This window comes from Crassostrea angulata, chromosome 10 (genome assembly GCF_025612915.1).
Source record: "Crassostrea angulata isolate pt1a10 chromosome 10, ASM2561291v2, whole genome shotgun sequence".
Classification (NCBI taxonomy): domain Eukaryota; kingdom Metazoa; phylum Mollusca; class Bivalvia; order Ostreida; family Ostreidae; genus Magallana; species Magallana angulata.
In genome coordinates, this window is record NC_069120.1 from 48,151,705 (window position 1) to 48,179,393 (window position 27,689).

The window sequence follows — 27,689 nt, forward strand, 5'->3', positions numbered from 1 at the left end:
TTCGCTATGTCACAATAGAATAGGAGACAGACAAAGCAAAATGAATGCACTGTCCATCCATAATGAAAATCAATATTATAACCCATTTGAAAATAATCTTACTTATTTTCTCTCTCTTTCTCTCTGTTTCTGTCTCTGTCTGTCTCTCTCTCTATCTCTCTCTTTCTCTCTCTCTCTCTCTCTCTCTCTCTCTCTCTCTCTCGTATATTAATTACACTGTACATAGTTTTGACTGATAAAAATACAAGATTTATGTATTTAATCTATTATTGCACTTAATATATCCTAAGATAAAGATCGTCAAACAGTATTTTCCAGTCCAAGCTTTGACTGCTCCTACAAAACATTTATTTAGTATAGCCCGGAAGATGGATGCATTTAAAAGATGAACCCTTTGAACCTTCGATCATAAAGTGCAACAGCAATCTTTTGTCTTAAAGTGTCCTCCGTAAAAAGAAATACGATTAAAATATATTAAGAAATATAACTGGGAAAATCATCTGTTTATAAATAAATAAAATTAAGTGTCCACAATTATAAAGATTTGTGTAATTTGGCGATATATCTATATTTAGCAACATTATTTCATAAATTGTTTTTTGTTATGAATGTTATCCTGTGTCTCTATTTCATATCAGATATTGTATCATGCCAAATGTCTATAAATATCATTTTACTTATGTAATATGTTGTTCATATTGCCACAATAAGATTATATATTGGGCAAATAAAGAATGACTCTTTTTTATTCATTGAATTTGAACCTGATACTGAGCATGAAGCTGTAGATATGTTAAAGAGTGTTGTATATTCGAAACATTTGCATAAACTCTTTATTAGCTTTACTTACCAAAAAAAAAGTAATGGTAATGCATTACTTTACTCATGTAATGGTAATGTAATGCATTACTTCAAGAAAATCAAGTAATGGTAATGGTAATTTAATGCCCCAATTTATGAAGTAATGGTAATGTAATGCATTACTTTACAATGTAATTCGCCCCAAGCCTGCATCCAGTATACAATCTGGAAGGTAGGAGACGACGAAAGCTACAGTTATGGCTATCATTATCTTTGTGATCCGGGGATTTATCTTGTGTTCTGTTACTTCTGCCTTGTTATGGCGGCGGATGTTTAGAATGATCAGGGTATATAGGATTAGCAGGCTGAAGAACACAAACATGTAGACCCCGAATGTAACGATAGTGTAGACAAATGGGTAGATGGTGTGTTTAACATCACTGTCAGTGGAACATTTGTATCCAATAACACCCCCATCGTAATGTTTGTACTGTGTACCTTTTAAAATAAGAAACGGCCATGAAAACAAAACGGCCACAAACATAGTAAAAATGCACAAGTTCCGAGTTAATTTGGTGGAAATGTTGGTGCTTAAAGGCCAACGAATTTTCTGATATCTGCAAACCGCCATCAGAAAGATGATTAACGCCGAACCTATTTTAAGAATTTGTCCTGAAAACTTTCCGATTTTACATAGTTTTTCGTCATAGAACACTAGAGGAATTAGGTTGTCTGCCAATTCCACTGGCATGCCAATACAGCAAGACAAAAGATCTACGATAGCTAGTGTGAGGAGGTAAACTCTGAAGGTGGAAGGACGATACTTGAGGCCGTAGACAAGAATTGTTACGATATTTCCAATGACACCAAAAGGGATAAGTATGAATAGGAAAACAATAGTGGGCATTCGTTGATGCACTTTTAAATTGTTGAGTTCTTCCAATGTCGTGTAGTTCAATTGCTCACCATTTTGTGTGACGTTCAACATTTTTGAGGATGTTGAAGATATTGGTGAAATTTTTCTCGTATGTTATATATAATCAAGTTTCTGAATTAAGGTCATTCCGGTTACCTTAAAAATAAAAATATGATAATATACGTAATTTATATTTGTTGAATTGTTCGATATGATCGTGTTTCCTCAGTTTATTATTTCTTTTTTTTATATAAAAACATGCAAGATGATTTGGAGAAAACATTTTATTTAACGTTATAAATAGATCCTAGTAACCTGTTATTCATATCTCAAAAAGAGTCAAATGTTAAATACAATCGTTCGATACTATTTTCAAACATGGTTATATCTAGCATGAAGGTGTACGTAACACAATCCATGCCGTTACATCAGTAGATTTAATTTTTGGCCAAAGCTATCCAGTTAAGGTTAGACGACACGTTCCTCAATTTTATATAACATTTTCAAGGAATTTGTTAATGGTTTACTACGACTCTGACAAACTTTCTTGCAAAAAATTAGGATACCTAATCAGAAATTGATGCAAAATACTAGATAATGCAATTTCCTATATAATCTTCTTGAAAATACACTTGAATTGCTGATAAAAAAAAAAAATTGATACAGCAAACCGAAATTCACCGTATTTGGCCGGAATTGGAACTCACAACATCTAGAAGCTACGCTCCTGGCAGAGAGCGGCCACGGCTCTAAACACTCGGCCATCTAGGCATATATCCATACACAAGTAAATTTTATTCATTTTAAAAATCATTATTAAAAAAATAATGTTTATTTGGAACTCTTTATTACGAGGAGTTACAAAAAAGATGCTCGAGGAACGTGTTGTCTGACCTTAAACCAAATCCCATTTTGCAGAGTTAATTTTGTTTCAAGCTATACGCATCAGGTTTTTTTTTATAATTTATTATAAAATAGGTATGTTAGCTGCAAAATTACTAGAAGAACAATTTGTCACTGTTGCTATCAATTTTAGCAATATCTTAAAACGACGCCTTTATAATCATAGTCTTTATTCGTTGGTAGGTTAGAGATAATTCAAAATAATAGTTGATTTATTTGGCTCTGTGCACAACTCTTGTTTCAAATAAAATAAAGATCAGCTTTGTCTATTTCTACATCAAACGTACAATATCCCCGTATACTTAAGACAGACACAACTCTGCAGGCACAATCATGCACAGTATGAACAGTGTTATGTAGCTATGTTTATAAACACATGCACCAAAGCAGCATGTACGATATCCGACTGCGGCTCTTTTAAGTCATGAACTGGAAATGTTTCAGTCTCTGTACACCCAGAGTGTATCGTCAGGAAAATGACCCGTCTTATAGAGGACTAAGTAACGATGGCGCTAGTATACATGCATTTGATTTGTCATAATTTGGCACCAACTTTAAATTATAAGGTTGATTTTTACAAACTTTCCACGCGTTGTTGAAAAAACTTTGCCTTTTTATTACATTCATCGAAAATTATATAATAAATCCGTGATGAAGCATAAAATTGTATTTTTGGTATGGTCCAGCAAAATTGTTTATCTTAATGACACTTTAAGATGTAAATGGCTGTTTACTTATTTTTCTAAGGTTCACTTTAACCGTTTGAATATATCTGACGTGTAATGAATAACAAGTTCGTTTTTTTCGCCTTTTAGTCATTCATATTGTTATTAATTTCTAGATCTGAGCGTCTCTCACGTGACAGAAATATGTATTGGATATATGCCCAGTACTGTCCTTTGTTTAAAAAAAAAACTATCAGAGAGAATGTTAAGTCCAAATCTACTGTATATCACAGTAGTGTTTTAATAATGTTTACACTCGAGCATGGTCGGTAATCCTGAATAATAATGGATAATACGTTAACACCTTAAATGCCGTAAAAAGCTGTTGAATGTGTCGAATAACCTTGATCTTATTACAAAAAGTACTATTTGAGTCACAATTTATGATTAGATTTATTAATCAAGGTGCTGTGCCATAGTTTGCATTTCAAGGTAAGAACTACCTTTTGTTCAATGGTAGTAATTTCCACACGCAGTTTTAATGTCCCATGATGCATCGCTTTATAGACCTCAAACGATGCATTTGAGTTTTAAATTAAGGAAATATGAAAATGTTTGGTATTTTTCTACACTTGGATTTTGTTGATAACCAAGATGTTATAAAAGGGCATTAAAATAAAACTCATAGGGTAAAGGAAGAGAACAGAGATTAAGATCTTTGGTCTGTCAAAAAACGTTTGACATGCATATTTTTATTCTAAATTCCGCGTATTTTCATTATACGAAATTGCTGTTTTTAGTACCAAGACGAATTAAGATTTGATTATCCAAATTGTTTGTTGTTTGAATGAATATCTATCATGCACTTCTTTCACCTCATAGGATAAGTATTAAAAATCTTTAGTTGTCAACGAAAAGCAAGTTAAAGATCTGCAAGAACCTTTCGGCAGAAATTCTCAGTCGAGCAATTTGGAGCAAACATTAATAAGTTCGTTTATTTGTTTGGTATGTTTTTTTATACTACGAAGTGTTGTCATCTCTTCTTGTTGTTTAACAAAAACTCGTCGTAATTGTGCAAATAGTAATACTACTAGAAATAGTTAATTATGCAATTAAATGTACCAACACCTAGATAAAACAACAATTTATTAACAAAAAAAGGAAGTGTACATATTAGACCAACAGAATTTACGCATGATTACAAACTTTCAAAATCATTACTTATTTTTAATGAATAAAATATAAAAACAATAGTTCATTAATTTAAAGCAAAAGGTGCGTTAATTTTACAGTACGCCAGGGCAATAATAATCATATGCAAATAAATTAGGTAAGGAAATAAAAGTTAGCAATTAATGTAACATTTAAATGGCTTTTATGAAAATAACAATATCAGTAACACTAGTAAGTATTCCTTAAAAAAAAAAACACTTTTAGTACAGTAACAGTAGTCATATCCACATCCGCTTCAATATCTGCATCAAAAACCGATAACAAAAATGTCACCAAAACATGCTTACTGAGTTGAACTAAAAATAATTTGAAGAAAGCTAAAGACACTGACTTCAGATGGAAAAATATAAAACTTTGTCCTCGGTTCTATCACAATTGTGTGTCGCTGTTTTCCGGTGAAGTTGGTTGAGCATTTGAGACTGCTTTGGTGTGTTTGCTATCAGTATGACCATAGTCTTCAGTTCTATAAGTGTCGGACATTGCTGAGAGGTTTGAACTGCTAACGCCTCCACTTCGATGGACTATGGACACGCGAAGACATGTTTGTTTGATGATCTTTCGAAATGTTTTGTCCCCTATGTAATAAATAATTGGGTTGACAACGTTATTTACGAAATAAAGTCTGGCTAGCAAGGATAGAGACCCCACTACCAAAGGTGTGTTCGGAATCGTATCCCCTTTGTTGAAAGTGGAGTTGGCATCCAGTATACAATCTGGAAGGTAGGAGACGACGAAAGCTACAGTTATGGCTATCATTATCTTTGTGATCCGGGGATTTATCTTGTGTTCTGTTACTTCTGCCTTGTTATGGCGGCGGATGTTTAGAATGATCAGGGTATATAGGATTAGCAGGCTGAAGAACACAAACATGTAGACCCCGAATGTAACGATAGTGTAGACAAATGGGTAGATGGTGTGTTTAACATCACTGTCAGTGGAACATTTGTATCCAATAACACCCCCATCCGAATGTTTGTACTGTGTACCTTTTAAAATAAGAAACGGCCATGAAAACAAAACGGCCACAAACATAGTAAAAATGCACAAGTTCCGAGTTAATTTGGTGGAAATGTTGGTGCTTAAAGGCCAACGAATTTTCTGATATCTGCAAACCGCCATCAGAAAGATGATTAACGCCGAACCTATTTTAAGAATTTGTCCTGAAAACTTCCCGATTTTACATAGTTTTTCGTCATAGAACACTAGAGGAAGTAGGTTGTCTGCCAATTCCACTGGTATGCCAATACAGCAAGACAAAAGATCTACGATAGCTAGTGTGAGGAGGTAAACTCTGAAGGTGGAAGGACGATACTTGAGGCCGTACACAAGAATTGTGACGATATTTCCAATGACACCAAAAGGGATAAGTATGAATAGGAAAACAATAGTGGGCATTCGTTGATGCACTTTTAAATTGTTGAGTTCTTCCAATGTCGTGTAGTTCAATTGCTCACCATTTTCTGTGACGTTCAACATTTTTGAGGATGTTGTAGATATTAGTCAAATTTTTCTCGTATGTTATATATAATCAAGTTTCTGAATTAAGGTCATTCCGGGTACCTTAAAAATAGAAACATACGTAATTTATATTTGTTAAATTGTTCGATATGATCGTGTTTCCTCAGTTTATTATTTCTTTTTTTTATATAAAAACATGCAAAATGATATGGAGAAAACATTTTATTTAACTTTATAAATAGATCCTAGTAACCTGTTATTCATTTCTCAAAAAGAGTCAAATGTTAAATACAATCGTTCGATACTATTTTCAAACATGGTTATATCTAGCATGAAGATGTACGTAACACAATCCATGCCGTTACATCAGTAGATTTAATTTTTGGCCAAAGCTATCCAGTTAAGGTCAGACGGCACGTTCCTCAATTTTTTATAACATTTTCAAGGAATTTGTTAATGGTTTACTACTACTCTGACAAGCTTTATTGCAAAAAATTAGGATACATTAATATACATTTCTGTAAAATACTAGATAATGCAATTTCCTACATACTCTTCTTGAAAATACACTTGAATTGCTTATATAAATATAAATAAATAATACAGCACAGCGAAATTCACTATATTTGGCCGGGCTTTGAACTCACAACCTCTAGAACATACGCTCCTGGCAGAGAGCGGCCACGGCTCTAACCACTCGGTCATCTAGGCATATATCCATATACAAGTAAATTTTAATCATTATTAAAATCATTATAAAAATAATCATGTTTATTTGGAACTCTTTCTTACGAGGAGATACAAAAAAGATGCTGGGGGAACGCCTCGTCTGACCTTAAACCAAATCCCATTTTGCAGAGTTAATTTTGTTTCAAGCTATACGCATCAGTTTTTTTATAATTCATTATAAAATAGGTATCTTACCTGCAAAACTACTCGAAGAACAATTTGTCACCGTTGCTATCAATTTTGGCAATATCTTAAAGTGACGCCTTTATGATCATAGGCTTTATTCGTTTATAGGTTAGCGACAATTCGAAACAATAGGAGAGTTATTGGCTCTGTGCATGTTTCTTGTTTCAAATAAAATAAAGATAAGCTTTGTTTACTTCTACATCAAACGTACAATATCCATGTAAAGTTAAGACCGACACAACCCTGCACAGTATAAACAGGGTTATGTAACAATGTTTATGAATGTAACACATGCACCAAAGCACCATGCATGATATCCAACTGTAGCTCTTATGTCATGAACCGGAAATGTTTCAGTCTCTGTACACCCAGAGTGTATCGTAAGGAAATTGACCGTCTTGTAGAGGACAATGTAACGATGGCACTAGTATACATACATTTACTTTGTCATAATTTGACACGAACTTTAAATCATATTTGAGTTGATTTTTATAAACTTTTCCACGCGTTGTTGAAAAGCCCTTTTATTACATTGATCGAAAATAATAAAACCGAGATCAAGCATAAAATTGTTTAAATTATATTCTTGGCATGGTCCAGCAAAATTGTTTATCTTAATGACACTTTAAGATGTAAATGTCTGTTTACTTATTTTTCTAAGGTTCACTTTTACCGTTTGAATATATCGACGTGTAATGTATAACACGTCCGGTTTTTTTTCTTTTTTCGCCTATGAGTCATTTATATTGTTATTAATTTCTAGATCTGAGCGTCTCTCACGTGACAGAAATATGTATTGGATATATGCCGAGTACTGTCCTTTGTTTTTGAAAAAAACTATCAGAGAAAATGTTAAGTCCAAATCTACTGTATATCACAGTAGTGTTTTAATACTGTTTACACTCGAGCATGGTCGGTAATCCTGAATGATAATGGATAATACGTTAACTCCTTAAATGCCGTAAAAAAGCTGTTAAATGTGTTAAATAAACTTGATCTTATTACAAAAAGTGTTATTTGATTCGCATTGTCACATTATATGATTAGATTTATTAATCAAGGTGCTGTGCCATAGTTTGCATTTCAAGGTAAGAACTACGTTTTGTTCAATGGTAGTAATTTCCATACGCAGTTTTAAGGTCCTATGATGCATCGCTTTATAGACGTCAAGTGATGCATTTGCGTTTTAAATTAAGGAAATATGAAAATGTTTGGTATTTTTCTACACTTGGTTTTTGTTGATAACCAAGATGTTATAAAAAGGTTACCGTAATAAAATAAAACTCATAGGGTAAAGAAGGAGAGCAGAGATTAAGATTTGTCAACAAAATGTTTGACATGCATATTTTTATTCTAAATTCCGCGTATTTTCATAATACGAATTGCCTGATTACCTAGATGAATTGAGATCTGATTGTCCAAATTGTTCATTGTTTGAATGAATATCTATCACTATGCCCATCTTTCACCTCATAGGATAAGTATTAAAAATCTTTAGTTGTTAACGAAAAGCATGTTAAAGATCTGCAAGAACCGCTGGCAGAAATTCTCAGTCGAGCAATTTGGAGCAAACATTAATTACTTCGTATGTTCGTTTGGTATGTTTTTTATACCACGAAGTGTTGTCATTTTTTTCTTGTTGTTCAACAAAAATCCGTCGTAATAATGCGTATAGTAATTCTGCCAGAAATAGTTAATTATGCAATTTAATGTACCAACACCTAGATATAACAACAATTTATTAACAAAAAAGGAAGTGTACATATTAGACCAACAGAATTTACGCATGATTACAAACTTTCAAAATCATTACTCATTTTTAATGAATAAAATATAAAAACGATAGTTCATTAATTTTAAGCAAAAGGTGCGTTAATTTTACAGTACGTCAGGGCAATAATAATCATATGCAAATAAAATAGGTAAGGAAATAAAAGTTAACAATTAATGTACCATTTAAGGTAGCTCGCGGGTTTACCTGCTTGTGAGAAAACCTACCTTGAAAATTTGTCCACGTGATCCATAGGTTTCAGAGTTTTATTTCTAAAATTTATTTGAGATTCGTCTGCGCGGTAATAATGTTATCGTTTTTCAAATACAGTATCATTGATAAAATTAATCAACGCCATTTCAATGAAATATATAGTAAAATGCACATATTAGTCGAGAAACGCATTACAAAACTATACATCAAACTTTTAAACGATTCAGACGAAATTAATTATACTCAGCACAATAACGGAGGAGATAATTTTGAATCAATTCATAAAAAATAATCAGTATGTGTTCTCGGCCAATTTTTGGCAAAACAACTTTAAAGATTTAAAAGATTTGTCCAAACCTTATATTTTCATTATGACGTTAGCCCGACGTCATCATTTCCTTACGTCTGAGAACCCAAAAATTGAAATGAATTCATTGGCAAAACTAGCTGATTAACACATTTTAGAACTTGTACATACTAATAAGACACTATTATGAATGTTATCAAATGCACAAATGCAATTAATGTAAGGCTGTTAAGATACAGAAAATTGCTATTTTTGTTTTTATGAAATTCTGAGTCAATCAATGCCAAAAAAAAAATGCCAGGCAAATACTGACATAATAAGGCCAAAAGAATTTTTAAAAATTTGATCGGTAGTTAAAATTACGGAAGCAATAATTGTAAAAAAAAAAAATATAAAAAAAAAAACCCAACAAGTTAATGCATACGGTTCAATTAATTTACTTGTCTATTTTAAAACATGATTTTAAATGGAAGAGTTCAAATGTACATTCTTACTTTATAGAACAAAATGTGACAATGTATGTGACATCTTTTTTTTTTAATTTCAGCACTTGATATTATAATTGTTTGTATAAACATTAATATACTGCATTTAGGCTTTTTGAAGTATTTCCTTTTAAGCTTCTTAATAGCTTATTTGTCATTTTGAAAAAAGAAGAATGTATGAGTTTATTATGGCGGTCAACTCTTTACGTCGATTCTTATTGTGACGTCAGCAAACCCGCGAGCTACATTAATTGGCTTTTGTGAAAGTAACAGTATCAGTAACACTACTTAGTATTCCTTAAAACACGTTTAGTACAGTAACAGTAGTTATATCCACATCCGCCTCAATATCTGCATCAAAAACCGAAAACAAAAATGTCACCAAAACATGCTAAATGAGTTGAACTAAAAATAATTTGAAGAAAACTTAAGACACTGACTTCTGATGAAAAAATATAAAACTTTGTCCTCGGTTCTATTACAATTGTGTGTCGCTGTTTTCCGGTGAAGTTGGTTGAGCATTTGAGACTGCTTTGGTGTGTTTGCTATCAGTATGACCATGGCATTCAGTTCTATAAGTGTCGGACATTGCTGAGACATTTGAACTGCTAACGCCTCCATTTCGATGGATTATGTAGACCACGCGAAGACATTTTTGTTTGATGATCTTTCGAAATTTTGTGTCCCCTATGTAATAAATAATTGGGTTGACAACGTTATTTACGAAATAAAGTCTGGCTAGCAAGGGTAGAGACCCCACTACCAAAGGTGTGTATGGAAGCGTATCCCCTTTGTTGAAAGTGGAGTTGGCATCCAGTATACAATCTGGAAGGTAGGAGACGACGAAAGCTACAGTAATGGCTATCATTATCTGTGTGATCCGGGGGTCAATCTTGTGTTCTGTTTCTTCTACCTTGTTATGGCGGCGGATGTTTAGAATGATCAGGGTATATAGGATTAGCAGGCTGAAGAACACGAACATGTAGAGACCGAATGTAACGATAGTGTAGACGAATGGGTAGATGGTGTGTTTAACATCACTGTCAACAGAACAGTCGTACCCAACAACACCTCCATCGTAGTGTTTGTACTGTGTGCCTTGCAAGATTAAAAACGGCCATGAAAACGAAACGGCCACAACCATTGTAAAAATGCACATGTTCCGAGCTAGTTCTGTAGAAATGTTAGTGCTGAATGGCCGACAAATTTTCTGATATCTGCAAACCGCCATCAGAAAGATAATTAACGCCGAACCTATTTTAAGAATTTGTCCTGAAAACTTTCCGACTTTGCATAGCATTTCGTCATAGAACACTAGAGGAAGTAGGTTGTCTGCCAATTCCACTGGTATGCCAATAAAGCAAGACAAAAGATCTACGATAGCTAGTGTAAGGATGTAAACTCTGAAGGTGGAAGGACGATACTTGAGGCCGTAGACAAGGATCGTGACGATATTTCCAACGACACCAAAAGGGATAAGTATGAATAGGAAAACAATAGTGGGCATTCGTTGATGCACTTTTAGATTGTTGAGTTCTTCCAATGTCTTGAAGTTCAATTGCTCACCATTTTGTGTGACGTTCGACATGTTTGAAGATGTAGAAGAGGTTGGTCAAATATTTCCCGTATGTAATATATAATCAAGCTTCTGAATTGAGGTCATTCCGGGTACCTTAGAAATCAAGATATGATAATATACGTTAATGTATATTTGTTTAACTGCTCACTATGTTCGTGTTTCCTCAATTTGTTATTTCTTTTTTATATAAAAACATACAAGATAAGGAAACATTCTATTTAACCTTATGAATAGATCCTAGTAACCAGTTCATCATGTCTCAAAAAAGAGTCAAATGTTAAATACAATTGTCCGATACTATTTTCAAAAATGGGTATCTCTAGCATGAAGATGTACATAATACTATCCATGTCGTTACATCAGTTGATTTATATTTGGCCGAAGCTATCAGGTTAAACCAAACCCTTTTTTGCAGTTAATTTTGTTTCAAGCTATGCGCTTCAGTTTTGTTGTTAAAGACATGGTTGTTCTTTAAACAAAACTCTAAATTAAAGCATTAGTTTGTTGAAAAATGTGATTTCCTATAACAGTACAAAACTGTCTCAGTCTTTTTCTTTCTACTTTATACATGCGTGAAGAGTGGGTTTTTGTTTTTGTTGTTTTTTAAAGATATGATGACTTCATTAGATAAATTATCAGATTATTTTTCATTCACAAAGATTCCCCGATGCCTCGCTCAATGGGTTGTTGTGATCCTGAAGATAAAATGATGTGTTCTTCTAAAATTATACATGTATATTTATTTGAAATAAAACGAATTTAACAATGCTATTTAAGCTTTTTACAAATTTATACAATTGCAACATGTTTGTCAAGTAATATGCAATGGAACATAGATGAAAAATAAATTACTGTTAAAAGAATTGCTGATATTACATGAAAAACCAACATCAGTTATATTTTTGAAAAATCATTTAAATCTTACCTTTATGGACAAATGTTACACTATCATATGGATTGTATGCACCGAAGACGCATGTTTATACAAGTATAACAATTAATGTGCATATTTATTAAAATTAAAATTTCCTCATAGTGTATCATTACCGCTTTTAATGACAAAGAACAATTCAGCAGCGTAGATATTGTTTGTATGGAATTTGGAAAAAACAAAATCTATCTCTTATCACGAGGAAACATATCAAGTCAACAAGACGGGGTTTTCTCTGTCGTACATGTTTAACGGGTTATCTACATTTAAAAGACACACTAATGGAAGATTGATATGGAAATTTTTTCAAGTCTCTTTATCAAAATATATTGTAAACATTGAAAACTAAAGAGAAAAAAGGTCATATGCGCCCCTACTCATAGGGATGACACTGACCCCTCTTCCTTTCTTTTTCTTTGTATTAACTCTCGATATCAGTAGTTATAAGATAAAAAAAAATATCATAAAACTTTACTTAAGTAGCAGTTACCTTCGTTATAGTTAAAGGACAGGCACCTGACGTCATTTGTTTTTTCTCAAAAATATACCTGTACCTAATGATAAACAAGCTACACATCGCTGCCATCTTGGATTTATTTAAAACTACCCCATCAGTTGAAATTTTTGCTGGAAGCTCATCGCTAGAATTATTTTGCGCTCCTCGTCATTTTCCAATCGGTCCTTGAACTTACAACAACTTCCTTAAGCTTACAACAGTTTCAACCAAAACGGCGTATTACACCTGTCATTTAGGGTGAGAACCAGAACTTGGGTTTGAACCCTTTGTATATCATATATACAATAAAATATGTCATTAATAAAAATCCAACCCCCCCCCCCAAAAAAAAAGTCTGCATCAACTGCCTTAGATACGCGATAAATGTCCAAGGGTATTCTGGAAGTTTACACCTTCAGGTAAATGAGATACATTGTATCCCTGCACCGTCATCTTCGCCATCATCTTTGCTTTTCATGATTTTTGGATGAGTCTGCCCCCCCCCCCCCCACTTTACAAAACGATGCTACGTGCCTGTTTTAACTGGTTGAGACACAAGTTCTCGAGTACAGTGCCTCCCCAACGATGGTCTAACCACATCGCTTTAAAAACCTATATATTTTTCTGGGATTGAACATAGTTCTACAAACTTGTCAAGGCTCGCGGAATAGCATTGGAAGTAAACAATGCGAATGTAGAGATTGCCTATCCCGTTAGTATATACGATCCTGCTTATGGTTTTTGCTTTTAAAGGTTCAATGAGCTATGTTTGCTCCACAATATTCACGACAACGATACCTGGTTTTATTGCATGAAAGCTTTCATATAAATCGGCGACTTTTTCACTCCCGGTACAGGTCCTTACAAAACACTATGAATAAAACATTCCGTGTTTTCCCTAGGTTATAACTTAATTCGAATTTTATAGCATCGTTTATTATGTTCTGATATTCGGTAGTCAACATGTTTTCAAACTGTATTAATGCCGTGGAGTGTATATAACCCGTTGTTTAATTCGATTAAAATGTAAATATGCAAGGGGCGCAACTTAAGTTCTCGCTAGATAGCGCCATCACATCACCAAGTTTTTGTAATAAAATCCGCCAAGGGTTTATGAGGAGCAAAGCGGACCGAAAACCCTTGGCTAGCGAAGATACTGCACCGTGTGTTTATGTTAATATTTTCAAATATATACGCATTCTTGATAATGTTTACATAAACTTTGGTAATAAAAATTAATATTTAAGTAATAAAAAACTGACCGTATTCATTATCCGCGTCATCATAATTTGTATGTTGATCGACGCCGTTTGCAAATATATTGCCAATGTAACCACTTTGTGAAAATGTATAAACTTCTAATATTCTTCTCTGTACCTTCTTTTTCTCTGTACCTTCACAGTCGTTGGAGATAAAGTAAATGCATGGTTATAAGTAAATGCATGGTTATTAATCCTCCCGCAAACAAAGTTTGGGGGGGGGGGGGGGGGTACTAGTATATAGGAATCACCTTGTTCGTCCGTCCGTCCGTCTGTCTGTGCAAAACTTGTGTCCGTTCATATATTTTTTATGGAGAAACATTGGTAGTTCTTACTTCACACAAAGATTGCCTATGATCTTAGGATGTGTCATGACCTTGAACCAAGGTCATTCCGGTAAGGACAAGGTCACTGGCAGAAAAAAATGCAAAATTCGTTTACAAAATTCCGTATCTTTTTGATGGGGAAACATTGGAAGTTCGTACTTCACACAAAGATTGTTTATGACCTAAGGGTGTGTCATGGCCTTGACCCAAGGCCATTTGGGCAAGGGCAAGGTCACTGGCAGAAAAAGTGCGGCGATATTCGTGTATGGTCCATATCTTTCTTATGGAGAAACATTGGAAGATCTTAATTCACATAAAGATTGCTTAAAGCATAAGGGTGTGTGAAAACTTTGACCCAAGGTTAATTGAGGAAGTTCAAGGTCATTGTTAAAAAATGCTTAATTTCTGTCTGTGTCATGTCTTGTACTAAAGGAAATAATTGGAAGCTAATATTTGACACAAAGCTTGTTTGTCTCAGGCCACATAAAATTAATTTTTAGATTCTCATCCCCGTCTCTCTGAAAATGGCCGGGCCCAATGAATTTTTTTTTGAAAAAAAAATGTGTGGGAAAAAAAATTCGGTAAAAAATCGGGCTCAGTATACCAATAATTTAAAATGTTTATATTAAAGGACACAGACCACAATTATATTTCCCTTTTATTCCTTTATACAAAAATAAATCATATAAAAAAATTCCACTGGCTCAAATGAGTTCAAATACAGCATACCTATAGAATGACACTAGTCCAACAACATATCCAAACTACAGGAAAATCAATCGAGAGGGGACTGAGATATTGCCCCTAAAATAACCCCTACCATGAAAAATTCACTTTCACTTTGGAATTTGTGTAAACGTTGGCCTCTTTACACCCTTTCTATTGCGCCTGTAAAGATAATTTTTCTAATATTTTTCTGTCTGTATTTTTTTCAAACCTTCTTCTTTCCATCCATACATAAAAGGAACCAAATTCGACCATTTAGTACCCCTAGGAATTTTTGAAATAATACATACATTTTGAGAATGGAACTACTTGCCTGGTCAATTACCACGGGGTAAAAAAAATAGTGGTATGTGACCTAAATGGCTGCTTGGCATGTGGATTTTCGTTTGATTCGAGTCATGTTTGTTAACATAAGGATGCAAATGTTCTCAGGCATTAACAGTTAACTTGAAATAAAATGGAATCCAAAGAATGGAAATTGGTTTGTGTACCCACATTAGCATTAACAGTTTAAAAAAAATAGAGCAGTTGTTATTTATAGAAAATGGACGGTGAAATAGATTCCTCCAATATTTTCTATAATCGAAAAAATACATGAGCTATGATTTGTTCTTAGCAGGGGCGTATCAATTGTGAGTTTGCTCACAGTACCTCTAGTTATTTCCAAATGTCTTCTTCCTAAATTGTGACATTCACTGCCCATAAAGGGGGTTGGGATGGGGTGGGGGTTACATATTGTAAACATGTATTTCATATTGATCTCATTACTCACTCTGGTAGCCTATTGCCGTTGGCCGTGCGCCGTCGTTTACAATTAAAAATATTTCAACTCATCTTGAAAACTGCAAGATAAATTTCCACTTGATCGAAAATGTTCTTTTTTAGGAAGTCCACTTTGATTTCCCGTACATTGTATGCGTGTAGCAATAACCTGTATGTATGTTATGAGCATTACAAATGAAACTGTAATTATTATAAAATACTAACGATTAAAGGCTTGCAAGGTTCTTTTTACCAAACGTTTACAATTTTTAGCTTTTTGGGTTTTTTTCTTTTTCCGGATTTGCTTTAATGCTTTAAATCATTCAATTAAAAATGTTCACCCGAGTGCACTGACATGCTTAACATTTAATCGATAAAGAAATGTTTTTTACACCTCTCATAAAATACAGTGGTTGCAACTGTTTCACACATGCGGTAAGCTTTGCTTGATTAAAACCGTTCCCGATAGGAAAAATGTTCATATACTAGTATACTAAAAAATTTAATCATCGGGTAATCGGACTCACTGAAGTAATGAACTAAAGGAACGCAGGCGTTTTTACTATTCGTGTTATTTCCCTCTTTGCTGCTTTGGTGATTACTCTTCGACGTGCAATATAATTACGCAATCTTAATGTTGAATTATTACTACGCATTCTAGACAAATTAGATAAAGTTCTACGCTACTCGTTTGTCATTGTTTAACATCTCAGCGAGAAGTCTGTATACGTCATCAATTGAGAGCATAGCTCAAAATGACTCAGGACATTTTGCTTTATATATAATCAAAGTGTTATAAATTTGTTTGTAAGCACTTTTGTCATTTTCAAAGTAAATTATAAATGGATAGAAAATGCAGTTACCATGGGCTGTTCGCGTGTTCGAAGTCATCTCGGTTGAATTGACGATTTATTTTGAAGTTCCAAAGTTATCTGTCGAGCCAAAGATAATTATTACACTACATGTATTCTTTGTATAATGTATAAATAATTCATATAGTGAATAATATCGGGTCTGATTACTCAGAATACGTTTTCTTCTCCTCGGGGTAATGACTGGGAATTAGCGACATATATGATCAGAATGTCTTCGTATATAAGGTAGCTGGCAGTATATAATAGATGAACAATGCGTGTCAAGATACTGGTATGATTCTGACCCCCATCCCCTCCCCCAAAGAATTTTGATTTATTGGTTATTTGCTCGGAAAATTTTGATATTTGAAATAACTAATTCAGCCGGGCTGAACAAATAGCTAAACATTTGAACATATAAACGTTCGAGTCTTTTCAAGTTGCATTCATGTATTAAATCGTTTTTGCAAACATATTCCGCAGTTAATATGATAATGGGATAGAGCGAGAGATATTTGATTTTCTGAAAAGAAATACATGGCGTGCATGTAATGGCTCAAGTTAGGATGTTAGCAATCCAAATTCCTCTTTTGACATGCTTTGCTTTTGTGTAGTAATATATTTTTCTTTATTAGGTAATGATTGAAAAATTATGGGGGAGCAAAAATTTATTCAGAATTGGCTTTTCATCAAGGTGAAATTTTCAATGACTTTGTATTCCTATTTTGAGGGACTAGTAATTGCTTAATTTTTGCCCCAAAAAATCTTTCATTAAAAAAACCCTATGCTTTTTAATCTTAGTTTATTAAATCGAAAAGCGACTTTAGATTTTTAGTGATGTTTTGGTATAGCAGATATTTTTTTTTTTTTTTTTTTTTTTTTTGAATTTTATGATTTTTATTGTATGTATTTAAAAAAAAAGAATTATCATATATACAAGTTGTTGAATTCAAAATGACCACCGACCTTAGTATCGTATCATAGCATGTCTTGTTTACATGATCAGATGTTAGGCGACGGCACACCAGACTGGGTTTTTTTCTTCTACATACAAGTTCGGACGGAAGAAAGTAATTACGATTGATTACATTTTTTTTTTTTTTTTTTTGAAGTTTTTATTGTTTATTTACATTTGTTCTTAATACAATAGCAAAAGTACTTACTACATAATTTTTCAACATAGATGTATAGGATCTTTAAATATAAGTAGATATGCACATTTTCATACAGAGTATTCGACATAGGTCTTATAAGTAAAAAAAGATATTTGAAAAAAAAAAACATAAAAAAAATGATTGACAAAAAGGTAACGATAAAAGGTTTCAGAATTGTTCAAACATACATGTATATTTCACTTTTAGTACAGCAAGATATTGCCTATGCTAACATGAAGGGCCACAATCTACTAACTACATGTCTCTAATGCCCCATGTTAGCAAGACAGCGACCACACCTGGTATGTGGACCTGTTGGCACCTATTTGTATAACAAAACAGATATAGAAAAGATATATAAATATATATAAAATAAAAATAAATTATGTATCCTATTATATGAATTATAAATTGCTTCTAATACGTTTTAAAAGGATTGCAAAACTCCTTTGTGACAACGATTTGTAGACCTCAGAGAAAAAAGTTAGTACATATTTTATATGATTACATATTTCTTGAGGTTTTTCCTCTTTGTTTTCAATTCTACAATACATTTTATACTTAAATATCTTACAGGCAATCAAAGAAATCAAACTGTTAAGAAATAGTGTTTTCTCATTCTTTTCAAAATAAAAACCTATTACTACTGTTTTCCATGATACATCAAAATTTAAACATTTTTGAACAGTGTCCCATATTTGACTTACATTCTTACATCTCACAATGAGATGCTCGTTGTTTTCCTTTACATCTTTACAAAAGACACACATATCATTTTCAACAATTTTCCATCTTTTCATCATTTCTCTATTACATAATAAATTGTTTAGTAATCTGTAATTAAAGTCAGATATTTTTTTGTCTTTAATGGCTAAGATTTTTTGTTCATAAATAGATTTCCATGATTCCTTGGAAATTTCAAAAACATTTTTATAGTAAAGTTGATGTAATGGTGCTACAAATTGTTTTTGACGAAAAATGTCATAAATTAGCTTTGAATTAATATCACAGATGTATACATGGTTTTTAAAACACAGTTCAAAAGACGTTTTTCCGAATACAATGTTTTCATATTGAATATCTGAACAATCATATTTTTGAAAACATTTTGAAAAGATCGTTTTTATAATTACATATTCACATATCCAGTTTCTTTTACAGACAAGATGGTCATTAAACCATTCTGCAGGTTTCAAACCATTTTCGTTTACAATATCGTTTAAGTACTTAATACCACTTTTTAACCACTCTTTAAAAAATACTGGTTTGTTTTTTAACACAAAAATTTTATTACACCATAGCGGTTCTTTTAATAGTGCGTTTAGACTCATGTCTGATTTAAATTTTTTACATTCGTTAAAAAAGACAAAAATTTCTTTGTAAAACAGGGGAAAATGTTTTATCATTTAATAATCATGTAAACATGTTACATTGGTTTTACAGAGATACTCAAAATCAAAAAACATTTCTTTACACAGACTGTCTACAAAAATTGATAAGGAACTGTTTTTTTTTTGGAAATGTGATTTATCCAGGACACTTTTATTGATTTAAGTTTCATCAGTATATCAACAATACCTATGCCTCCATCTTCAATTTTTCCTATCTGAGTATTTCTTTTGATTCTGTCTTTTTTATTCCAAATAAAATTATATAAAATACTCTGTATTTTTTTCAGTATACCTTCATCTGGGAGGTTTAAAATTGATCCAGTGTATAAGAATTTTGGTATTGCCAAACTATTTATTACACAAACTTTACCAAATATTGTTAATTTTCTTGTTTTCCATGACTCAAATAGTTTTTCTAAATCGTCAACAATTTTTGTCCAATTTTTATTGTAACACATCTCTTTGTTTTGACCTATAAAGATTCCAAGAGTTTTTATACATGTCTTGTTTACTCTTACATTTTCTATTTCTTGTAAAACATTTTTCCAGGGACCTGTTAAGAGACATTCTGTTTTAGACATATTTAATTTCATACCTGATACATTACTAAAACTTTGTATTATCTCTAGGCAATTTTTCAATGAAGCTTCGTCTTTTAAAGGGAGAGTACAGTCATCTGCATGTTGTATAATCTTTATACTCTGAACCATTCCAGGTTTTTGAAAGCCTATTATATTTGGATTAGACCTTATGACGATTGCTAGGATTTCAACAACAAAAAGAAATAATATTGCTGATACCGGACACCCCTGTCTTATGCCTCTATACATACTACATGTCTTAGATATCCACCCATTGTTTTTTATTCTGAATATAGGTTTGTTATACAATATGTTAATCCATTTTAAAAAGTTTTCTCCAAAATTGAATTTTTTAAGAACTTTTAACATAAAATTCCACTCTACAGAATCAAACGCTTTTTGAAAGTCAAGGAACAACAAAATTGATTCCAAGTCATTCTCCTCATAATAATCAAAAATATCAACAATTAATCTTGCGTTTAACGCTATATTTCGTCCTTTAATATAAGCTGATTGATTTATGTGTATTGTTTTATCAAGTATATTTTGAAGTCTGTTAGCAAAAATAAAAGCAATAATTTTATAATCGGTGTTTGTCAGGCTAATAGGTCTATAATTATTTAAGTTTTGTGGATCTCCTTTTTTAAATAATAGAGTGATTAGAGAGAGCCTCTGCGAATATGCCATAGTTTCCTTTCCATAAATTTCTTGAATAGTACAATAATAATTTTCTTTTAAGCTTTCCCAAAATGTTTGGTAAAATTCTGATGGTAATCCATCAAGTCCCGGGGACTTATTTTTTTTCATACTTAGTATAGCTTCTGTACATTCCGAAATCGTTGGAAATTTGTCTAGTTCTATTCTGTCTTTGTCGTTTAATATATATTCTAAATTTAGATTTTCGAGATATTCATCTACTGTACTGTTATTTGTGTTGCATGATTTATATATATATATATATTGGTATAGCAGATATAATTTTTCAGATATTAAAAGTTGTATTATGTATTGCATTTGTTTCAATTGCTTTAAGTAGATATACGTTTGACAAAAATGCGCGATTCGCATTAACGATTTTTGTGGCTATTGCTACCAGTCTTAACGCGCAAAAGAATGAAAAATATTTTTTTTTAAATTAATTGTGCAGTTCGTTAAGTAATTAAACAAGGCCTTTGCAACAAAATATTTATTTCACAATATACGTGGAATATTTTTATAATATATAAAAATTAAAAAGTATAATACTTATATAAATGAATTTTCTGATAAAGGTATTAATGTTCATCACTGTGCATGCACCACTTTCTCGAAAAAAAACCCCATTAAAAATATCACAATATTAATAAATCAACAATATCGACATTGAGACAATGAAATGTATATATTTCCTATGTAAGATTGACTTTAATGTGAAGCAAACTTCTGGTAACAAAGAATGGGTTTGTACATTAAAATATTTTGAATTTTTAAGACAAAAGTACATATATGAAATAACATACAAATAATTTCAAGTTTTATTGTTCTTAAACGAAAAACAAGGATTAGGAACTTTTCGTAACTTTCACATTGTAATTACTTAAGTTGAAATCTACATAGATTTATACACTAAAAGCAATTCGGAGAAAAACAATTCAGAGAAAATTCGATTATAAATGTCGTAATTAAGATAATAGCTGTTTCCAATGCTGATGACGAAGATGCAGATAAAACCGGTCTATGAATGAGACATGGTTGGTTTCACATCTGTAAGGTGCATCGTTTCAGCCACCGTGAAACTCTTTAACTTTTTCTTCCCAGGTCGGCAGACAGAATAGAATACCCATCTAATGCTTTGTTTGATAATGTTTCTAAATTTTGGATCTCCTAAAAGGTAGATGAACGGGTTGATGACATTGTTAATGAAGAATGTTCTGGCGATCAGTGGGAGGGTGGCCAAAATCACAGGACTAGGAGGTGCTACATAACCTCGTTTGAATGTAGATATTGCATCAAGAATACAATTAGGTAAATAACACACAACAAACGCCGTTGTGATCGCTATCATCATTTTTGTAATTCTTGGATTGGATTTCCGAATGTTATCATTGAAGGCGAATTGCTCCTGTTCCTTCACGTGCATGTTAAGGTTATAGATAACTAAACTGTAAAGAACCACTAATAAAATAAACACTATAGCGTACACGGTAAACATGACTGTGGAGAATATGAATGGGTATTTTGTGTTGAACATATCGGAACTAATGGAACAGTCATAGCCGGTAATGTTAAACTTTAGGGTACGCTCTCTTATACCTTGAATAAGCAAGGTTGGCCACGAGAACGCGACCGCTAAAACTACCGAAGCTACGAAGGCTAAACGAGCTTGTGAAATTGATGTACTTTTGCTGAACGGATGGCAAATCTTTTTGTATCGTCCTATTGCCATGACCACAATCACAAATGCCGCGGCCATTTTGAACACATTTCCGAGGAATCGTCCAACTTGACATACTGTCTCATCGAAAAACAAAAACGGCAGAACGTTGTCAGCAATTTCGAATGGCATGCTGATACAGCACGTTAAGAGGTCTATAACGGCTAGAGCTAAGATGTAAAATTTGAACGTAGTGGATGGATATTTCCTGGTGTAGACAACTATAACTATGATATTTCCAATCACCCCTATGATAATCAAAATCCCGAGGAAAATAACAGTCGGCAAGCGCTGCATAGCAATATCATGGTTTTGTTCCTCGCGATTCTTGAAGTTAGAAGTTTCATTCATGATGTCCGTTGACGTTTCAATGGTTTCCAGGTCATTATAAAGAGTCACAAGATCCATAAGATTTTGTCAACCTAAAATAAAAATGATAATTCATCATCAGGGGGAGAAAAAAAACACTCAACATTGTAACATAAGGATTATTTGGAAATAAAACCCGACTATTTCAATTCAATCGCACAGAAACACAACGTAAGTGAATTATTTGAGGAGGTTTTATGATATCAATAGCAAATGTGATTATTGCGTTGTTATAGGCTACTAACCAATGTCCTTATCTAATAATTGATGGAAAAAATACCTCTCATAAACATTAAATTAAACGGCTTTGTAGATCACATTCCTGCGTTGATGCAGTTGTGTTTTATAATGAGTCAAGCGAACAGTGTAATCAATACCCTGTATAAAGGGAAACCAAAGATCAGTACCATTTGTTGATTGTAAACTCAGCATCCCTTTGTCGTTAAACAGTATTTCATATTTTATCTGGTAATCGATATTTAAAGGAATTGTATAATGATTAAAATTGTTTTATTTAGATGTAATGTCAATATTCCGCCAGCTTGTCTGCTATTTGTATATTTTGGGTATGAAATAAATGTGCGCAGGCCATGTGGAAAAGACACAATATTGCCTCCGTAATAAATATTTCTGAATTGATAATCAATTGATACAGTCACTATCCTGTTTCATCAAGAGCAATTTCAATCATTTGTCAACCGGTTGGTTGTGTCTCATTAGCTTAGCTCTGACTGGTGAATGGTTATACATTTTAATAAAACTCTGTGAAGATAGCTTGATCTCCATTAGCCTTTCTTCGCTCTTAAACTACATGTAGGCTATTCATTAGCGTTATTCCGGTTGTAATTCCGGGGGGGGGGGGGGGGAGAGAGAGAGAGAGAGAGAGAGAGAGAGAGAGAGAGGAGAGAGAGAGAGAGTTAATGAATAATTTTTACCTTTTCAGTACATTTTTGTTATATCTTTATGACCTGTAAAAGATTTCTTAGTACTAGCGGCAAATATAAAGTGAGAAGTATGGAAAATGGTGTTCTTTATGACAGCTTGATATATTGGCCATCGAAATTATTCCCAAGTCTGTTACTTTTTGAAAACATGATAGATTTGGGTCACTTCACTAATTACATCCAATCATACTTTGGTATAGTGTTTTTACAAGGTTAAATATGATCAGAGCTTTATCGATTTTTATTTTCGCGTATCTCTCACTTTGGGTCCAAAATTGTATTTCCCAATGGATCCGTGCTCTGTATTATTGTTGTGATATTTAATTATACGTGCTGTGCTTATAAATTTGTGATAGAGAATCGTTGCATGCAATGTTAATCCCACACAAGCAACCGATACTCTTTCAATTTCATCACCAAGCATCATGGCGACACAAGCTATGGTTGGTCATACTCTAAAACCTGGCTTGGCCCCTTTGGCCTGGCCTGGCCTCAAAGTTGGCCAAACCTCAGGATCGATCATGAAGCTCTTTCAGATAAGTCAATATTGTAACCAGTCATTAAATAATGGTTTATCATAAAATGACTATGAACATTTGTAATTTATATCAAGACGTTTTTAACAGCATTTCAATTTTGTCAGTGTTTGCAATCAAGAGACATTAAGACAGTTTACAATTTTTTACATAAATATAAGTTTGCTTCATGATCCTGGGGCCTTGCTCTTCAAATTTTTTGGCCTCAAATTAAAAAAAAAATTCTCACTTTCTTAGATTTAGATTGAATTTTTCTTGATTTCTTTTAGAAATTGAAAATTCAATACTTTTTACAAGTAGCTGACTGTTCAAGTTTAATTGGTTTAATTTACGTATAAACACACAAAAAAACCCTATGACATGAATATACACCATTGCTCCTACTATTATGCCAATACATGTACCAAAGCGGTTAACTTTTTAACTTAGAACCCCCCTCCCCTCCCCCATCCTTCATTTAAAATGTTAAACATCATTTTAAGAGACTGACCTGACTGAAATCCAAAGAGTGAGGCCAGGCCAATTTTGAGACCAGGCCAGACCAGGTTTTAGAGTATGCCGTTGGAAAGTTAATTTTGTTTGCTTTTTAGTTCGTGTGTTTAATCACTTAGGATCTGCCTTCGTGCGATTGTTCTATCTCTGTGACATAGTAAATCTTTCTGCCTGAAATTAATTCTTAAGTTGCCCCCGTCACTGGAGTATGTATTTTCTAAGTCGTTTATAATGAATGTCTGTTCTAGAGGTTGGAATCAGGATGATACAGTTGCGCACACTAGCTACAACGACAACCTACCAAAAATATCGCGTTTTTAACTACATATATTAGAAAAAGTTATCAAAGAAAGTTGGTTAGTTACATGAATATATTTAATGTTAAGATTCGTATTATATTTATACACAGAAAAAATCTCTTTTGTAAGATAACTTTTTTAGTTTATGAATCAAATTAAATAACCCATTCACACATTTCAGTTGAATAGAGATCTGTGGGAGCTAACGTAGCTAGGTAGATCGGAAAGCTAATTAAAGCAACAGAAAAGTGCAATTGCAATAAACCAACTTATGATACAGACACGGAAAACGCAATGATTTTCATATATTTTATTTTGCTTAAATTACTTACATCTCTCAGTGTCTTTGTCTGTGATAACACTACGAATTGATTTTGTTAAGTAAAGTCAATACATTTTATCAAGCAATGACTATTTTAATAATTATTCGTACAATTGCTGAAAATTATATTAATATAAGAAATGTTTGTTTGGAATTGCCACCAGGGGGTTTCCGGACCCAGTGGGAGGGAGGGAATTTCTTTAATGAAACCTGAAGTTTAACTAATTAAAAATTGGTAAAAAATAAAATTCTCCATATGAAATAAGTTCTTTGTTTTTTGCTAATAATATTATATTACCGGGGGGGGGGGGGGGGGTACATGTATTTCAATAAGGCGGGTGGCAATTTTTAAACAAACAATAATTTTGTTTTTTGTTTTGGCCCAATAAAGACTTTTTTGAAAACTATGAGTTGATCAAATACATTCGGGCGTGATCAAAGCTATCACTATCATTCTGGCTTTATTGGATTGTATCACACCGGCCTTATTTGATCACCTCGTAATACACAATCATTATGAAGGAATGATTCCTTCACCAAAGATTACGTAAACGGCATATTACATTGAAATAGAATTTTTAGGCAACTGCCCCAATGTAAGAAGTTCTTTAAGTGCAATGTACAAGGAACGTGCGCGGTTTGTGTCCTCCTGTACAATGTGCCATTGTACATGCACATCTTTGCAGTTGGATTGTCCACCTTCGATTTCTTAGAGGATAACTCATTCATTATAGACCAGTATAGCTAAAAAGGTGGACAGCGCTCTTTGTTATCATAATCTGATTCATGTGTTCAACTGGCAGTTGATGGAAGCACGGCTTTACAATATATTAGGAACACTTCATGATATATTCTCGCCAAGGCTCGGAAATAGCAAACACATAACTCGGTGTACCTAACATTCTTGTGTAATCCATTACCTATCCAAACAGAATGGACATATTGAATCTTGCAAAGCACGGAAATAACTCTGATATTGGGGAAAAAATCATTAAGATAATTTTGTGCATGCAATTAACAGCAGCATTTATATCTCGTATAAACCTAGGTCTAATTGACCGAAATAACAACGATTTTTGTGTGGAGTTAGAGTTTTATATTTTATGATGTTCCATCAAATATAGGAATTAATTGCAGTGTGAGGATGTGATAGTCAATATATCAAGGTTAATTGGCATCTGTAGCTCAGACTCTACTAATTGCGCTCTCCAGGAAGTCCTATACATGTATTACTACCACTTGTTGGATATTGGATATGTAATGAATTACACCTAATGTTTATAGGGTCTTTAATATGTCAACTTCAATTTATTTTCCTTGGACGCCATCTAAACTTGCATGTTCGACTGAAAGGTGGCTTTCTACTGTGAAAAATATTTCATCCACAGAAAAATACACGAATGAGTGAATTTGAATCTACTTACAATACTAAGAGGCGTTTTTACTAATACTTTGATAATGTATTGAACTGACAACTCGACTGGCTTTGCATTTCGCATAAGAATCGATAACAATTATTTGTAAGCTGTAACTGCTGTTTTTGGTTTTAATTATCTTTTCAGAGATTCGATCCGATTGACGATGGCAGGTTTCATTGCATGATTTGTTTGTTGTTAAAACCAAGCATCAAAATAAGTTGGGTGAATTAGTAAAGTTAACGTTAGTTTGACTCATCTGACTGATCGTGACATTTTTTATAGTACACATTAACCATATAGAGAAGATATCAGTGTATGTGCGTGAATAAGTACACGCGTACCTCGTGCAAACAATGTAACACAAAGGTGACATGAACCTTCTGAAATATGTCCCCGGTGTATCATTAACACTCCCATTTTTTTTCTGGAAAGGGTGCATTTTCTTTAAATGACAATTTTCTTTTTGCTTCATGATCATTAATTCATACATATTTATAAGGACGCGAGATTCGTATGTCCAAGCCAACTTGACCCAGTTAAGTCAGAGTCGAATATCGAAACTTGATAACATAATACCACTAAAACTAAAACCCAAAGAAGATATCCTCATATTTTGGAATACTTTCAACGGGTTGAACATGTGTTTTCTAACTTACCTTACGTGTAGAATAGTATTATTATCCTGAGTATGAAACGACACCAACACGTGTTGTGGTAGAAAACATTTAAATGCAGGATAGGCGCTTAAACCCACGCAGTTAAAAATCCTCATTATGTTAATATCAAATTCGCCGATGTTCATCACGTGACTAATTAACTCCTCTCCCAATTTTTCCCTTCATTTCTTACATCACAAGTACAATGGACAGTTCGCTTTCAGCGGATATGCAGACGAGAAAAAAGAATTGCTTACGTCTGTCGCTGATCGAGATAAGAGACCGGGGTTTCACCTTGTGGCTGCACATTTAAACAGAGAGCTCTCCAGGCCATCAGAACAGCCGGTTGGTTTCAATTTTCACTGAAATGTTTAAACATTTCATTGAATATTTACACTGTGTGCGTCTTTCAATAGACAAATCATGCAGGACAAGTAGCGGGGTCACTGTATGTGCCATGGGAATTTTGACCTTGCCTGTTATTCGCTTTATGTGTTTTACGGGATCGCTGTGA

At 33.2% G+C, this 27,689-nt stretch overlaps 5 protein-coding genes across 9 annotated transcripts in view; 1 reads left to right on the forward strand and 4 right to left on the reverse strand.

Moving 5' to 3' along the window:
• Positions 1-27,689, forward strand: part of LOC128164589 (p53 and DNA damage-regulated protein 1-like) — an 82,962-nt gene that overhangs the window by 22,318 nt on the left and 32,955 nt on the right. The window lies entirely within an intron of this gene.
• LOC128164588 (cysteinyl leukotriene receptor 1-like) lies at positions 802-3,783 on the reverse strand. The gene has a single exon (XM_052828516.1). The coding sequence runs from the start codon at positions 1,787-1,789 to the stop codon at positions 986-988; it is 804 nt and encodes a 267-aa protein (XP_052684476.1). The 5' UTR covers positions 1,790-3,783; the 3' UTR covers positions 802-985.
• LOC128164585 (delta-type opioid receptor-like) lies at positions 4,207-6,065 on the reverse strand. The gene has a single exon (XM_052828514.1). The coding sequence runs from the start codon at positions 5,992-5,994 to the stop codon at positions 4,888-4,890; it is 1,107 nt and encodes a 368-aa protein (XP_052684474.1). The 5' UTR covers positions 5,995-6,065; the 3' UTR covers positions 4,207-4,887.
• On the reverse strand, positions 8,697-12,241 carry LOC128164583 (neuromedin-U receptor 2-like). 3 transcript variants are annotated; one of them, XM_052828509.1, is made up of 3 exons: positions 12,172-12,241; positions 11,470-11,941; positions 8,697-11,339 (listed from the first exon to the last, which is right to left on the reverse strand). In XM_052828509.1, the coding sequence occupies exon 3, from the start codon at positions 11,253-11,255 to the stop codon at positions 10,146-10,148; it is 1,110 nt and encodes a 369-aa protein (XP_052684469.1). In that variant the 5' UTR covers positions 11,256-11,339; positions 11,470-11,941; positions 12,172-12,241; the 3' UTR covers positions 8,697-10,145. The 3 variants fall into 3 exon arrangements, with proteins under 3 accessions (XP_052684469.1, XP_052684470.1, XP_052684471.1); XM_052828510.1 differs by lacking the exon at positions 11,470-11,941 and having other exon boundaries at positions 12,172-12,240; XM_052828511.1 differs by lacking the exon at positions 12,172-12,241 and having other exon boundaries at positions 11,902-12,127.
• LOC128164584 (rhodopsin-like) lies at positions 20,897-27,555 on the reverse strand. 2 transcript variants are annotated; one of them, XM_052828512.1, is made up of 2 exons: positions 27,176-27,555; positions 20,897-22,561 (listed from the first exon to the last, which is right to left on the reverse strand). In XM_052828512.1, exon 2 carries the CDS (start codon positions 22,545-22,547, stop codon positions 21,441-21,443), a length of 1,107 nt encoding a protein of 368 aa, XP_052684472.1. In that variant the 5' UTR covers positions 22,548-22,561; positions 27,176-27,555; the 3' UTR covers positions 20,897-21,440. The 2 variants fall into 2 exon arrangements, with proteins under 2 accessions (XP_052684472.1, XP_052684473.1); XM_052828513.1 differs by having other exon boundaries at positions 27,433-27,550.

Coding starts and splice junctions, on each gene's coding strand:
- LOC128164588 (XM_052828516.1), bottom strand. CDS start 1,789: ATGTTGAACGTCACACAAAATGGTGAGCAATTGAACTACACGACATTG.
- LOC128164584 (XM_052828512.1), bottom strand. CDS start 22,547: ATGGATCTTGTGACTCTTTATAATGACCTGGAAACCATTGAAACGTCA.
- LOC128164585 (XM_052828514.1), bottom strand. CDS start 5,994: ATGTTGAACGTCACAGAAAATGGTGAGCAATTGAACTACACGACATTG.
- LOC128164583 (XM_052828509.1), bottom strand. CDS start 11,255: ATGTCGAACGTCACACAAAATGGTGAGCAATTGAACTTCAAGACATTG.